The sequence below is a fragment of the Mesocricetus auratus genome, unplaced genomic scaffold, assembly GCF_017639785.1.
Source record: "Mesocricetus auratus isolate SY011 unplaced genomic scaffold, BCM_Maur_2.0 Super-Scaffold_100020, whole genome shotgun sequence".
In the NCBI taxonomy this organism is placed as follows: Eukaryota; Metazoa; Chordata; class Mammalia; order Rodentia; family Cricetidae; genus Mesocricetus; species Mesocricetus auratus.
The window spans coordinates 26,384,671-26,400,412 of NW_024429201.1; the positions used below are offsets into that span (position 1 = coordinate 26,384,671).

A 15,742-nucleotide genomic window follows, 5' to 3' on the forward strand; every position below is an offset into this window, starting at 1 on the left:
ATTGTTTTGGAGGCTGTCGGTCCAGCCTGGCCTCGAACTCACAGAGATCTGCCTGCCTCTGCCTCCTGAGTGCTGGGATTAAAGGCGTGTGCCACCACCGCCCGGCTGGTATCCTTTATTTAAACAAAACCCCTGTGTCTCTTAGCAAACATTTGGTGCACAAGCACAGGCCATGTTGTAGCAGAGGTGGGTTCTAAGAAGGTGGACTACCTGGGGTGGATCACTATTTGTTTACACACGTTCACTTGGACAGTCCCAGAAATGACAGAACAAACTTTTACGAAGGCATTAGTCTCCTCCCCTCCATCTCTTTTTGACATTTTTACTCATGTATATCTAGCATACATTAAAAGGTATAGACCACAAGTCCAGAGCTTTTGCACAAACTGAAGCATCATGCAGATCATGAAACAGAACCCATTACCACTAACAGAACTGTTTTGCTGTTTGTGTGTTTTCTATCATCATAGAGAGTATAGCCTGGCTCTCACCCCTGTGTTACTGTTCCGATGATATACAGCGTATAGCTGTGGTTTTTCTCATTCTTTTAGAAGTGTAGCATCCTATTGTGTCTGTATATCTCAATTTCTTTTGCTCCTGGTAGATGTTTGGGCTATTCTCAGGCTTGGGAAAGTCCAAAGATGCTACTATGAACACAGCAGGTGACATCTCCTGCCCACCTATATATACATTTCTGTGGGGGCCATACCTGGGAGTGGAGCTCTGCCTCACAAAATTGGCATGTGTCCAGCTTCTGTAGATATTAGCAAACTTCAGAGTTGATCCAGTTTTCACTTCACTTTGTTAGTTCCTTATTGTCTTCACAAAAAAAAATCACATCGGTATCTTAAAATAGTGCAGATTTGGGTTGGAGAGGTGTCTCAGAGGTTAAGAGCACTGGCTGCTCTTCCAGGGGTCCTGAGTTCAATTCCCAGCAACCACATGGTGGCTGACAACCATCTACAATTCAATCCGGTGTCCTCTTCTGGCATAGAGGCATAACACTGTATAGGTAGTAAATAAATAAATCATTAAACAATAGTGCAGATTTATTTACTCGTCTACAGTTCTGGCGGTCAGAAGTCCAAACCTGGCTTTAATGTGACTAAAATAACCAGTTGTGGGATTGTGTTCATTCTGAAGGGCCTGAGGCAGAGAGTCTGTTTTCCCTGCCTGTTGTGACTTTCAAAAACTGCCTCGAATACCTTGGTTCGTGTCTGTCTGTCTGTCTGTCTGTCTGTCTGTCTGTCTCTCACTCCTCTCCCCTAGCTTGTCTTTTTCTCCCTCTGCCCCTCTGCTTCTTTCTCCCTCTCTGACCTCCCTGCCTCACCCTTGGTGATTACCTTTGTAATTGCACTGGGCTCACTTGGATAATCTGTCACTTCAGGATGCTTAATTTAATCACACCTACAAAGTTCCTTTTAGCACACAACGTAGCATATTCCTAGGCTCCAGAAATGAGGCTGTGAACTTCCTTGGCAGGCTATCATCTGGCTTGCTACACCCACCACGGAAGTATTGGGAGATGTTAGCTAGAGACGAGAGACGATTGGGGGTGGGGATGAAACCTGGAGGATTTCCTGGTGACCTGGTGCTGGGCCAGGTCAGGAGAGAGGGATGATGGGAAGTTACTTGTGCCCACCACTCCCAGGAGCATTCATAGGGTGAGAGTCCAGGCTGCTTTGGGCTAGAAACACCAAAGGTAAGGGAAAGACTATAGAAGGCAGGCCTGCCTTATCTGATTTATGGGATGCTGTGGTTTGGATATATACATATACATATATATGTATATATATATATATGTACCCTTCCAGTGATATATGGAAATGCAAATGCATTATGGTACTATTTAGAGAGGGGATGTTGGGGAGGTAATGAGTCCTGAGAGTATGGCCCTCAGGATGGATTAGAGCCCTTGAGAAAGGGCCTGCAGGAGGCGGGTTGGTGTCTGCACCCTCCACCACATCAAGAGCAGTGTTGATTCTCTCAAAAGGGTGCTGCAGCAGAATCATATGAAACCACAGCAGCAGCCCTGTCCAGATGCTGAACCTTTGTACTTCCCAGTATCCAAAACCCTGAAAAGCCCTTTTCAATTGTCCCCAAGTTCCCCAGTCTGTGGTATTTTTGCTAGGGCAATGTGTTTATCAACTGGGGCTAGGGACAGAAAGGAGACAGTGGCTAACACATTCCATGTGTACTTGGGCAAGGTCCTGTGGTCAGTGGAAAGTGTCCCTGCTTCAGGCTGTGTCCCTCCTCATCCTCCAGCTCTTGGAACTAATGTTTCAGGACTCATGGAGGACTCATGAGGGTTGACTTACTATAGTAGCAAAGGTGAGGTAAGGACAGGAAGGGAAGACCTCTGTAATGCTGGTCCCCAAAGAGGGGCCCAAGACACAGCTTGAGTTTCTAGATTAAGCTCATCCAAACACAGCAACCATATCTGAGAGGAGATCAGGTGGATGTTGCACTACATTTGCTAGCAAGACCAACAGCAAGGTACACTTAAGAGGGGAGCCAGGGGCAGGGAGAGCTCTGTGACTCTGTGTCACCCCACCTGGTAAGGAGGCTCCCCAAGACCCGAGGAAGGGAGAGCAGAGGAGGTGGAACGGGGCGAGGTCTACAAATCTTACTGAAAGCACCCTACATTGTAAGTGACAAAGTCGGACCATGTAGAACACAAGACTCCTGGTCTACATGGTTTTATGCCGTTCAAAATAGGTTTTAAGAGAAGTAAAGGCAGATGAATGTCTTTATCATACATCCCTCAGTCTGTTTTCTGTCTTCTGAGATAAATTGGGAATTTCGGTCTGCTGACGAAAGGACTACCACAGGCTTGTGGTCAGTCTAGGCTACACAACAAGACTGTCTCTAACATAACAAAAACCCCAAAGCAAGCAAGCAGAAAACAAATGGAATAAAAGTGCTACAAAAATTAGCAGAGAGCTAATGCCTCCTTCCAAAGATCATGCTTGAAGCCAGAGCCCGGGTGGGGGATTTATCTCGGTAACAAAGCATCTACCAGGCATTCGTAAGTTCTTGGATTCCATGCCTGGCACTGATTCCATGCACCCACCATGAACCCCAATCCAGTATGTGCTCTGTCTCCCCAAACCACAGCTTTAGTATTCTGCTGAAACTGCCCACAACTCTTTGTCATGGGAAAGAAAAGGTGCCCAGAAAAACTGGCCTCATAATAGCCTTTGCGGTTTTCCAAAAAGCAATGAGATACAAATTCTATGGCTAATCCTTTGCTCCATGGACCAAGGATTGTTCAGATTGGGTATTTCTCTGGGCATGGTGGGGGTGGGGAGCTGGGCCTCTGTAACTGAGTGTTGCCCAGCAGGTGAGCATTATGGTTCTTAGGGCTTGAAAACTGCCCATTAGAATTGAGAGGCCCATATTTTTTTCTTAGAGTACATTGGCCCATTTGACTTTATTAAAAGGCTATGATTTACCAAAGTTAGGATGCCAATGCTTTGTTTCTTGGTCTTTATAAAAGCTTAGTAGAGGTGATGAGATGAGGCTATCCAGTCTCACAGATGTCAGTGGCTGGGTGAAAGTCCTGTCCTGGGACCAAGAGACAAAGTTGCCTGTTGTGCATCAGGATAGAGAAGTTGGTTCTGGGCCTGACGCATTGGGACAGCTTTGGACAGGACAAGCAGGCCTAAGGAAGGAGAGGAGACCCCTGAAGAGGAACCCTCTGAACAAGGGCAACTGTCCTATGAATTCTGGAATGTCCAAGAGCAGAATCAGTTAAAATAAAATTGGGCCAATTTTAGTGTTTAAATTTAGTATGCCTACATTTCCCCCTCGTAAATACAGGGAGGAGGCAGCTGGCTTCTTTTTCAGTCATATGTAGTAGCTTTGGTCTCATGTTCACAATATGGCTGCTTAGTTTCTTGATGTCATATCCACAGTGCAGGACTGAAGGGCCAAAATGAGGAAAATGAATGCCAACTATGTGTCCTTTGTTTAATTAGAAAAGCAATACATTTCCTTGGTTCCTGCCTGACTTCTAGCTTCTACTCACAGGCACTGTGCTGAACTGGATCACAGGCAGTTGTCTCTACCTTTAACAGAAGCAAAACTTGTTGTCTTTCCCCTTCCTTTCCTTATCTCATCGAAATGTCCATGCAATCAGGGTCCGTCAGGACAAAGGGCAGAATTGCATGTCTCCCCTGAGACCCAGGACAACTATTTAACCAAGAATAGCATATGTCCCCCTCTGTGACGTAGGACAACTGTCTAACCACTCTTTGCTGTTTAACCACACGGACAATGAACCTCACAGGTTTGTAGTAGTCTTAAATATTGGCGAGGTTATTTTCACAAAGCAGAATAGCACTTAAATATGTATTTGTTAAGCCCATCTATAAAAGGGAGCCTGTATCCATGGTTCTGTGGTAAGTAGGACTGGTCCCCAAGCATGGTTGTTCCAACTGTGCCTCTCTTCCGTAAGAGTGCCCCTATAAACACTGTAATCTGATATATGCTGTACTTGTGGGGATGCGGAGCAGGGTTGGGGCTTTCAGGTGATATAGCATGTGCCGAAAGCCTGGAACTGATTCCCTCCTTGTCTTGGTCTGGGGCTAAGCAACCTCTTTGTGGTGGTAGTGAGAGCAGGGACAGACAGGAAGCTGGGCTACGACTGTATCTCCCAGCTTCCCTAACACCAATGTGCCCTGTGACTAAGGTTTTATCTGTAGATGACTGTGTCTAGGGAGATCTTGCACCTTTTCCCCTGGGCTCCTCTGACAGTGTGAGCAGTGTGACAGAGACTTCTCTGTGACAATGGCAGAGCTGTCAGAGAAGTCTGACTCCTGGATGGCTTCAATGTATGGAGCTGAGCGCCGATCTAGTCCACCTATCCTAGACTTGGAGAAAGAGCTTTATATTTTCATACGAGGCCTTAAATCCTGGAACTTCCCATTCTATTCTTTGATCTCAACTAATATAACCATTTTCATAATTTAAAATAGTATCTTTAAAAGCACATTTGCTTATAACACGCATGAAGTATTTCTGGAAAGACACATAGAAATTTTAATTACAAATTCTATATGGAGATGGGAACTGAGGGCAAGGGAGATGGTGAAGGAAGGGGGCGTGTTTTGTTTTGTTTTGTTACATTTGTTGAGGTTCGAGCCACGTAAATGTAGTGCTTACTCCAGAGACGATGGTGAACAGTAATTTGACGCTCTGATCTAGCACGGGGCAGTTTGTGCATCTTGACCCGCCCTAGAGTCCCTTATCTCCTAATCCTATGGCCAGCAGAAGGAGAGAGCCGGAAGAGGAGCGAGCAGCCTGGTGCACGGCTGAATGACGCGGGGCTGCGGCCCAATACAGCTCCCCTGGGTGTGGGCATCTGGATGGCTCATCTCCCATCAGGCTCCTGTGTCCGCGTGCAGGAGATGATCGCTGAATGCAGATTAATGTCCCTCCCATTTCCCGAGCATCCTGTGTTCCAAGATGCTATCTCTTAATATAATGCACTCTGAGCAATGCATCCTGAATCTTTGATTGAGTGGCACAGCGTTCCGCAACTACCTGATGGAAAATTCAATGTCCGTCCTTGGAGCACGAGTAGATGTCCTTGTCTCTTATATTTTATGTTGAAATGAGCGATTTATTATTTTCCTATTCATGATTTTCAAAAAGACTTCCACTTCAAGGCCAAATGTATAATCTTCAGTCATTTTTCTCCCAAAGCACAAAATGGAGGTTTCTTATTTAATGTAGACCGAGGGAGGCATTGTGAGATGGTTAGGAGTCCCACATCTCATGAATATTTGAGATGGTTATTTTATTCTTGCTGTCATGTGATAACCCATTTTGTAAGCCATGGCTCTGGGAAGCATTGACTCCCCTGTCTGGAGCATACTGTGGCACATTCCCCTCTTAGAAGTGCTTGAACTCCATTATCTTCCCCCAGGTGGATTGTTTGGTAAATGAGAAAACCGAAATGACCCCAAATGTTCCAGAAGTTACCTTTTAGCGATTTCCAAACTGAGCCATTCAGGAAGTGATGCATTGCACAAAATCTTTTATGCACTGATGACATCAAAGCAGAAACAAAACTGGGGAGCAAAGGTGCACGGAGCGAGGCAGGGGGGGACACGCAGGAGGAGCAAAGGTGCACGGAGCGAGGCGGGGTGAGGGGACGCCGGAGATAGAGGAAGTGGTGGGATATGAAGCAAGGTGCTCCAAGCACATTATATGCTTGTGTGAAAACGCTATGCATAACACTGTGCAGTAAGGATGAGGAGAAACCTGTGTCATTGGTACTGCTCACTTCTTACCCCCGTGGTCTCAGTTGCCCACCGCACTGGAATTAATCCTAGAGAGCCCTGCTACAGCTGGGCCAGACATTTCCAGCCATCCTATGACCCTGTGTCATTCATCCTAGGCTGTAGGCAGACTCGATGTCACTGATTCCTAGGTGTAGGCAGTATTTATTTGACATGCTTCATACCTTCCAGATACCAGGTGTCATGTATCCTTGTCTCCTAACCCAGAGGCTGCCACTGCAGTGTGCTCATGCCTTAAGGAGCTTGTCACCACCAGTCCTGTACTGAAGTTCTGTAAGTCCAGATCACAGGAATCGGGGCTTAGCTGTTTCTGTCATCTGGCACAGTGCTGTCATATAGTAGGTTCTTGTGGTTATAAATTGCATCAAATATACAAAAGGAGTAAATAAAAGATCCAAAGTTGGGGATTCTTCTCTGCAAAAAAAATGGCTGTCTGACAGAGATTAGCAAACCTTAGTCTATGAGCCAAGGTTAGCCCATGAGCCAAGATTAACCCATAAGCCAAGGTTAGTCCAGGTTGGTTTTGTAAGGCCCATCACCAAGCATGCATTTGCATCTTTAAATGATTGGGGGAGAATAAAAATAAGGGTAATATGGCACATGAAATTTTTGAAAAATTAAAATCTCAGTGCCTGTTAGTAAACTGAAACAGCCAGTACCCACTAGGTTACATAATGCTTATTGTTTCTTTTACACCATTGTGCAGAGTTAAGTAACAAGTTCTTTTTTCTTTTTTATTTCTTCCCTTTTTTTTAGACTATCTACATAGCCCAGCATCGAACTCTGCCTCACTCTGACAAATGCTGAGATTACATGTGTATCACCCACTATGTCTAGGGCAAACTACTTACTATTTTTGTCACTTTACAGGAAAATAAAGTTTGTCGCTGACCGCTCCCTATCAGCTGAGTTCCATTCAGCTGAGTTCCATTCGGATGCCTCAGTTGGGGATTTCTGGACAGGCACTGTTCAGTCCACGCTGGAGCCTGGGGAAGCTGGGTTCTGTGGTCAAGGAAGGATCGCAGCGGCAACGGGATAGATGGGATAACACACTCAGCAGCAAGGAGTGAAGGCAGGCAGGCCATGCGGCTTCTCACTAGGACCACTTTACGTATCTGCACCCCACCACATGATGCTGCCCATTCTCAGGGCGGGGGAGCTTCCCCCTCAGTTAATTCTTTCTGGAAATGCCAATGAGGCATGTCTCTTAGTACATCCTAGAACCAATCAAACTGCCAATCAAGATAAGCCGCTTACAGATCTCTAACCCACAATGCACTGTCGAGGGGAAAAATAACCTCAGCTTTGTTCAGAATCTCCAGCCGGGATTGAGTACCAGGAAAGACAAGGGCACCCTGTGCTCAGAAGATGTCCCCCACCTCTGGTGACTCACTATTCATTCTTAATATTCATTTTTGCCATGCAGAGGAGCCATGTAAATGCTGGCCTGATAAATTAGTCACTGTACTGATGAATATGTTTTCATTAACCGGAGCACCTAGTGATTTGTATGAATCAGTGATGGGACGAAGGGATTGGAAGATAACCGCTCAGCCGTAAGCCCACTCACGATGCAATTAAAGCTTTATGATGAGTGGAGCTTGTAATCGTAAGTGAGGAAGCTGTGAAGTGAGCAGCTGTCATTTTTGGCTGTCCAGCACCCAAACATCTTTGCTATTTTGGCAAATTCAGGATGATAGGAAGCCAGGATCTTGCGTCTGCAAAAGCATGCTCCTCCAAAGGCTGGTGGTTTTTTGTGGTGAGTGCTTTGAGCTAAGGGAGAACACAAGGCCTTCAAGGCACACCTTCCTCCCCCTTTCTCCCTCTTCTCTCTTGCCCAGAGCCGGTCACAGAAACCAGAATTCCTTTTTCTCAAGATGATTAACAAAACAACCCTGAGATACCATCTTATGCTGATCAGAATGGCTAAGATCAAAAACACTGATGACAGCTTATGCTGGAGAGGATGTGGAGAAAGGGAAACACTCCTGTACTGCTGGTGGGGGTACAAACTCTTGTAGCCTCTGTGGAAATTAGTATGGCGATTTCTCAGAAAATTAAGAATTAACCTACCTCAAGACTCTGCAATACCACTTTTGGGCATATACCCAAAGGAGGCACACTCACACCACAAGGACATTTCTCAACTATGTTCATAGCAACATTATTCATAATAGTCAGAACTCTGAAACAACCTAGATGCCCCTCAATCAAAGAATGGATAAAGAAAATGTGGTATATTTACACAATGCAGTACTACTCAGCAGTAAGAAACAATGACGACGTCCTAAAATTAGCAGGCAAATGGACAGAACTAGAAAAAAACATCCTGAATGGGGTAACCCAGGCCCAGAAAGACAAATGTAGTATGTACTCACTCATAGGTATATATCAGACATAAAGCAAAAAATACCCAGTCTATAATCCACAACCCCAGAGAAGCTAGAACCCTCTTCCAGAAACAGATGGAAGTAGATGCAGAAATCCACAACTAACCATTGGCAAGCTCATGGAGCATAATTGAAGTGAGGGAGGAGCGATAATATGAGTCAAGACCATGATGGGGAAACCCACAGAATCAGCTGACCTATGCTAGTGAGAGATCATTGACTCCAGTCTGACAAATGGGGAACCTGCTTAAGACCAAACTAGACTCCCTTAATATAGGTGACAATGGTGTGACTGGGACAGTATATGAGGCCACTGGCAGTGGGTCCAAGATCTAACTCTAATGCACAAACTGACTTAGTGGAGTCCATTCTATATGGAGAGATACCTTATTCAGTCTAGACACAGGGCTGTGGAGGTGGGGAGGTGCCTTGGTCCTGCCTCGATGAGATGATGGGACAGACTCAGTAGATTTCCTAGGGGAGGCCTTACTCTCTCGGAGGAGCAGATGGGAGGTGTTGGAGGAAGGGGGAATTGAGAAGAGAGGACGCAGGAGAAACTGGGACTAAAATGTAAAAAATAAATTAATAATTTTTTAAAAACAATTAAGAGAAACTAGAACCCCTTTCCACCAAACCAAGCCATAAAACCCAGGAAGGCTGTTCACTTCTCTGAAGACCCTCACCCCATACAGATCCTGCCAGCCCCATGCCCAGGAGAGAGGGAAGCACACAGAGAGGCCAAAAAGGATCTGTATAAGTAGACCAGTTGATTCCTGGTAGGTTTTAGCTCTTTCTTTCTTTTTCCATTTACGTGTGTGTGCACGTGTGCGTGTGTGCGTGTGTGCGCGTGTGTGGATGCACGGTTGCATTGTGCATGTGTGTCCATGTGGCAGTCCAGGTTGAAGGGATTGTCCTCCATCATTCTTCCACTTACTCATTGAGGCAGAGTCTCTCAGTATAACCCAGAGCTTGGCGACATGTCTAGTCTTGCTAGCCTGCTTGTTCTGGGGACTCCCCCTTCTCTACCATCTGAGACTGAAATTACAAGTGACCATGACATTCTGCCCCCACAGTGCTTTATGTGGGTCCTGGGGATCCCAACTCCTATTGTCACATTTGTGCTGCAGGACCAGTCTTCTTGTTTATCTAGTCTATTTATAGTTACAAGCCTGTTGATTCTTCCAGAAAAATTCTGGCGAGACAATTCCCCTAAGGTGCTTGTGTCAGGTAGAACTTTGACTAAATAAATCTGCCATGCTGTTCTCGAGTCAATGTGTCTTTTATGTCACCTGTGGGTTTTTGCTAAGTGAGAAAAGCTAGCATGCATTTCCAGTTTCACCTTCCTGATCCTGGAGCTGGAGCAGGGACAACACCATTCCATCTCAAGATCCTGGGACCAAAGCAATTAGATGCCTCTTCCTGGACTCTTAGATCTCCAGCAAGTGGTCCAAAAGACCTAGGTGGCCAGAAATCACTAGGATTGGCTGCATGGATCTGAGACTTCATGCATGGTGGTGACTGTCCAGGTCTGGAGATGGCACTCCATGATGGCTGTGCCTCTGGTACAAACTGTATGTCAATGTTGCAAGCGCCTGGGCTAATTCTCTAGTTCCTGAGGCTAGTTCTCTAGTTCACCAAGGATTTTTTGAGGCGCTGGTATTGTTCCAATAATTCTCACTCTTCTCCCCTCCTTCCCTTCTTACCTCCCTCCCTCCCTCCATGTCTCCCTCCCTCCCTTTCTATTAAAGTTATCCAGTGTTGGCTTCTCCATTTGGAGAAACAATACCTAGATCACACTCTATACAAGAACATAATGTGTGCTATCTATTATGTGAGAAGAAAACTTGATTCTAGATCTGGTTCAGTTCTAGACTATTCCTATCTATTATGTGAGAAGAAAACTTGATTCTAGATCTGGTTCAGTTCTAGACTATTCCTATCTATTATGTGAGAAGAAAACTTGATTCTAGATCTGGTTCAGTTCTAGACTATTCCTATCTATTATGTGAGAAGAAAACTTGATTCTAGATCTGGTTCAGTTCTAGACTATTCCTATCTATTATGTGAGAAGAAAACTTGATTCTAGATCTGGTTCAGTTCTAGACTATTCCTATCTATTATGTGAGAAGAAAACTTGATTCTAGATCTGGTTCAGTTCTAGACTATTCCTATCTATTATGTGAGAAGAAAACTTGATTCTAGATCTGGTTCAGTTCTAGACTATTCCTATGGTTTGAATGATACTATCTTTCAGGCTCATGTGCTTCACTACCTGGTCATCATCTAGTGACACTGTTTTGGAAGACTGTGGAGAAAGTGGATCTTTGGGGAATAGGTTCTAAGGCCTATAGCCTGGCCGGACTCTCCTCAACTGAGCTCTCTTGGCTCCCTGGCTGCTAAGGCCACCTGACTATAGCTAGCCACCTGACTCTGGCTGTTACAGCTGTGAGAAGCTCCAGCCTCCATGGTGAGCTATATCCTCCGAACCGCGTGAGTCAGAATAAACCATGCCTTTTTTCTTTCAGGTGTTTTTCCACAGTGACAAAAAAAGAAGCTAACGGAGCCAGGAAGGGTTCATCTTAAACAGTGCAGTTACTGCAAGACTCCAAGTGACATCAAAGTACATGATTGTTCAGCACATTCAACACTACCTGCCCGTCCTTCTGTGGACCAAGGGCTAGTCAGGGGCAGGCTGCAGTCTCCCAGGTCAGAGAGAAAGCAAGGCTGTGGCAGTTCTAATTCAAAGAGGCCTTTGAAGAAAATTTCATCTAAATATCCCATTTTACAAACAGGAAAACTGGACTTGCTAAATGATCCGTACCAAATTGCACAGCTAACCTGTGGAAGAACAGATTGTCACTTGTGGGAAGCAGGTGGCAAGGAAAGGCAGGTGGGAAATGGAGGGAGGTGAGGGACGAGAACACTTCCTGATCAGCAGAAATGAGATCATGAGTGTCTGGTCAGCCAGGAAGCACAGATCTGTATAAAACCCCAGCTGCTTTGGAGGCTGAGGCAGGAGAATTACAAGTGGGCCAGCCTGGACAATTTAGTGAGACCATCTCAAAAATTAAAAAGGGTGACTAAAACATAACTCATTGGTACAGCATCTTCCTGCATGCATGAGTCCCCAGATTCAGTTCTTAGCATCAGAAAAAAACAAAACAAAACAAAACGGGAGGCCAAGGAAGTCACAGAAAGAGGTCCTGGGGTCAGAGTGCAGCCTCTCAAGGCTGAGAAGATGTTGAAAAACATCTGGGGAGCAGGGTCGGGAAGCAGAGTAGCATCAAAGGCAGGGACGACTGTAATTCCTCTATTTGTCTCCATACATGTGTGGATAAGAGACTTAGCATTCACAACCATCCCTGTATGTGTGTGTGTGTGTGTGGTGGTGTGTGTGTGTGTGTGTGTGTGTGTGTGTGCGCGCGCGCGCACCTGTGTGTGTGAAGGTACCTACACGCATGTGTGCATCAGCGTGTGAGGTCAGAGGTTGGCCTCAGATATCCTCAATCAGTCTTCCTCCCTCCCTCCCTCCCTGTCTCTCTCCCTCCCTCCCTGTCTCTCTCCCTCTCTCTCCTTCCATCCTCCCTCCCTCCCTTCCTCTCTTTCCCTCCCCCTCTCTCTGAGACAGGTCTCTCACTGAACCTGGAGTCACCAATTTGGCTAGGCTGGCTGACCAGGGAGCTCTAGAGATGTCCCTGTCTCTTTCTCTGTCTCCCTAGTGCTGGGATTGAAGCTGCACACTACCATGCATGGCTTCTTTTTACAAGGGTGTTTCGAGCTCGGGTCTTCACGCTTACATGGCAATGACCTTTCTCAGTGAGTCATCCCTCCAGCCTCACTCCTTTCTAACTATGGAGGAACATCTTTTTTTTCCCCTAAAACTTGCAAGAACTTAACTGAATCTTGGGGAACTTTGACCTCTCCCTCTACTCGGGTTGCAACTGGGTACATCCGTGGAGAGTCTTGTGATCTGGCCATTCGGGGAAGTCATTCCTTCAGCTTGAAGTTTATACAAATCTCAGTAGCAGATATATGAACCTCTCAAGAAAACTAAAACAATTATTCAGACAATTTATTTAGACACAAAAAGAGTTTTCCAATGAGACTGCTTTCTTAGGAACCACTCTAACTCTTAAGCTGCATAGCGGGCAGATGGGCTATGTTGAAGTCGGCAGTGTTCCTCAGGGCAGCTCCAGGCCGTCTGCATCCTACTGTTCTTCAGAGTTGATTTTTGTCTGTCATTTGTGTAATGAATACAGCTCGAGGTGGGACCTTTGGCGGATCCCGTGGTGGGTGAGGGACAAAAGGCAGGCGAGAGACAAACAGAGACCTACAGACTAAACATATGTGGAAAGTTTATTGGGGAAAGGGAAGAGGGGGGAGAGAAAGAGAGACAGTGACCTGCCTCCTCAGAGAAATGGCAGAAAGAGAGAGGAGGTGGGAGGAGTTTGCCTCTTAAGGGACCTTTGAAACTGCATTCAGAGGCAGGGTACTGCTTGCCATGCACAGAGGGGCACACTCTGTGCCATGCCCCCAAAGGGTGGGGCCAGGTTTGCCTGGATTATAACAATTTGTCTTTTGTTAGCTTTATTTTACCATTACCTATAAGGTATACCTTGTGGAGATAAACAGGTTATGTCAGCTTAGTTTCAAAGGTTGTAGCTATAATCAGTCACACCATGGAAGAACAGAGATGCTTGGCAGGGCAAAACCACCTACTCATCTCATGGCTGGGACCTGAAAAGGAGTATGAAAAGGACCAGGATCCCACCATCCCCCTCAACAGCATAGCCCCATCACCTAAAGGCTGACAACTAGGCCCTGCCCCCTACCGACAAGCATCACTTGGGGGCTGAGCCCTGAAATATATGGGCCCTTGGCAAGGGCACTTACCCAAACCATGACACTTCAATCAGAGACCTTACTGTTTGTATTAAAACTTACATTGTTGGGCGAGCAAAGGATCTTGAGGGTAAAACAACCTGTCTCTAAACCAGAAGATTGTATAGGGAATGGTGGCCCCACACAACAGAGATGAGAAGTCAAGTTCAAATTGAGGCCAGTCTTAATGGAAGAAGTTCGGCGTCTTCCTCTGGATTAAGGGTTCACATGGGAACCATTTCTACAAGGCTGAGGTCATTGCCACTCCTACTTAGCAGTATGTAGAAGAAAAGGAAAAGTTAGGAAGTGATAAGCTGATGGAGACGTGGCATTTGTACGGTTGTGGTAGCATAGACCTTTAATCTCAGCACTTGGGACCCTGAGTGAGGCAGGAAGATGATGAGTTTGAGACCAGCCTGAAATGCCTAACCAGATCAGGCCTCAAAACAAAGCAAACACAGTATTTATAAACTGTGTTTTCAAGGCTTTGAAAGATTTGGAGAGTGTTTACATCATAGTGTGATGAAAGGTATAGTTGCTCCAGTCCACATCACTACAATATTTAGGCTATGATGACTAGTCACTGTAGACAAGGTAATCTGATGCTTTAGTATTTAGGCTATGAGGACTAGTCACTGTAGACAAGGTAATCTGATGCTTTAGTATTTAGGCTATGAGGACTAGTCACTGTAGACAAGGTAATCTGATGCTTTAGTATTTAGGCTATGATGACTAGTCACTGTAGACAAGGTAATCTGATGCTTTAGTATTTAGGTTATGATGACTGGTCACTGTAGACAAGGTAATCTGATGCTTTAGTATTTAGGTTATGATGACTAGTCACTGTAGACAAGGTAATCTGATGCTTTAGTATGGTTATGATGACTGGTCACTGTAGACAAGGTAATCTGATGCTTTAGTATTTAGGCTATGAGGACTAGTCACTGTAGACAAGGCAATCTGATGCTTTAGTATTTAGGTTATGATGACTAGTCACTGTAGACAAGGTAATCTGATGCTTTAGTATTTAGGCTATGATGACTGGTCACTGTAGACAAGGTAATCTGATGCTTTAGTATTTAGGCTACGAGGACTAGTCACTGTAGACAAGGTAATCTGATGCTTTAGTATTTAGGCTATGAGGACTAGTCACTGTAGACAAGGTAATCTGATGCTTTAGTATTTAGGCTATGATGACTAGCCACTGTAGACAAGGTAATCTGATGCTTTAGTATTTAGGCTATGATGACTAGCCACTGTAGACAAGGTAATTTGATGCTTTAGTATTTAGGCTATGATGACTAGCCACTGTAGACAAGGTAATTTGATGCTTTAGTATTTAGGCTATGATGACTAGTCACTGTAGACAAGGTAATCTGATGCTCTAGTATTTAGGCTATGATGACTGGTCACCGTATGATAGGATAATTTGATGCTTTAGGGTTTAGGGCAATGTTTTGCTTCTTGGAGATTGGGGAAAATAAGAACTAGAAAATTAACTAATAATTAATGTAACTTGTAATTTTGCTCCAAACCCAAAGGAATTCATTTTATGCATAATTTTGCTACTAACCAAAGGAAATCATTTAATACAAAATGGATTGTAAGCACTTCATACTAAGGTAAAATGATATGATATGTGTTTCTAAATTTTGTGAAAATGTTTGTGTGACAGGCTTCTTTGAACAAACAAAAAAAAGCCACCTCTGTTTGCCCTCTTGACTCATTAAAGACCCTTGTGGGTGGCTGACTTCATTTGTTTTTTGAACTTACTGGAGACAATGATGATCACCCACAAAACACTCAGTTTTCATAGCCTCTCATGTCACATACAGTAAGGCTGGGACTTGACCTGACATGACAGACACACAGACACATGTACAAAAAGCTAAGATTGTTCGTACTATTCTGGAACTGTATCACAACGACCCAGAACCTTAGGGTTCTTGCTAATTACAGCACAAGAAGGAGGGGTTAGCTAGCCTTGGTGGGAAGTCTCTGCGGGGTTACTGTTATCTGGGAGGAGGAAGCTGAGGTTCCCAGCTCAGCTTCCTACAAGAACTCAAGCACTACCAGCCATTTGATGTGCAGAGAAGCATTCATGGCAGCAATATGTAAACTCTCACAACACCCAAACACATATTCTGGTTTGGGTACTGTGGT

At 45.0% G+C, this 15,742-nt stretch overlaps 1 protein-coding gene across 1 annotated transcript in view; it reads left to right on the forward strand.

Annotated features, from left to right (window-relative positions):
* The window catches only part of Fam151b (family with sequence similarity 151 member B), a 64,247-nt gene extending 57,115 nt beyond the window's left edge, over positions 1-7,132 (forward strand). The window contains exon 6 of the mRNA XM_040728989.1: positions 7,065-7,132. Coding sequence (XP_040584923.1) covers positions 7,065-7,077 — 13 coding nt within the window. The 3' untranslated portion in view covers positions 7,078-7,132. The remainder of the gene's footprint in view (positions 1-7,064) is intronic.
* The last annotated feature ends 8,610 nt before the right edge of the window (positions 7,133-15,742 follow it).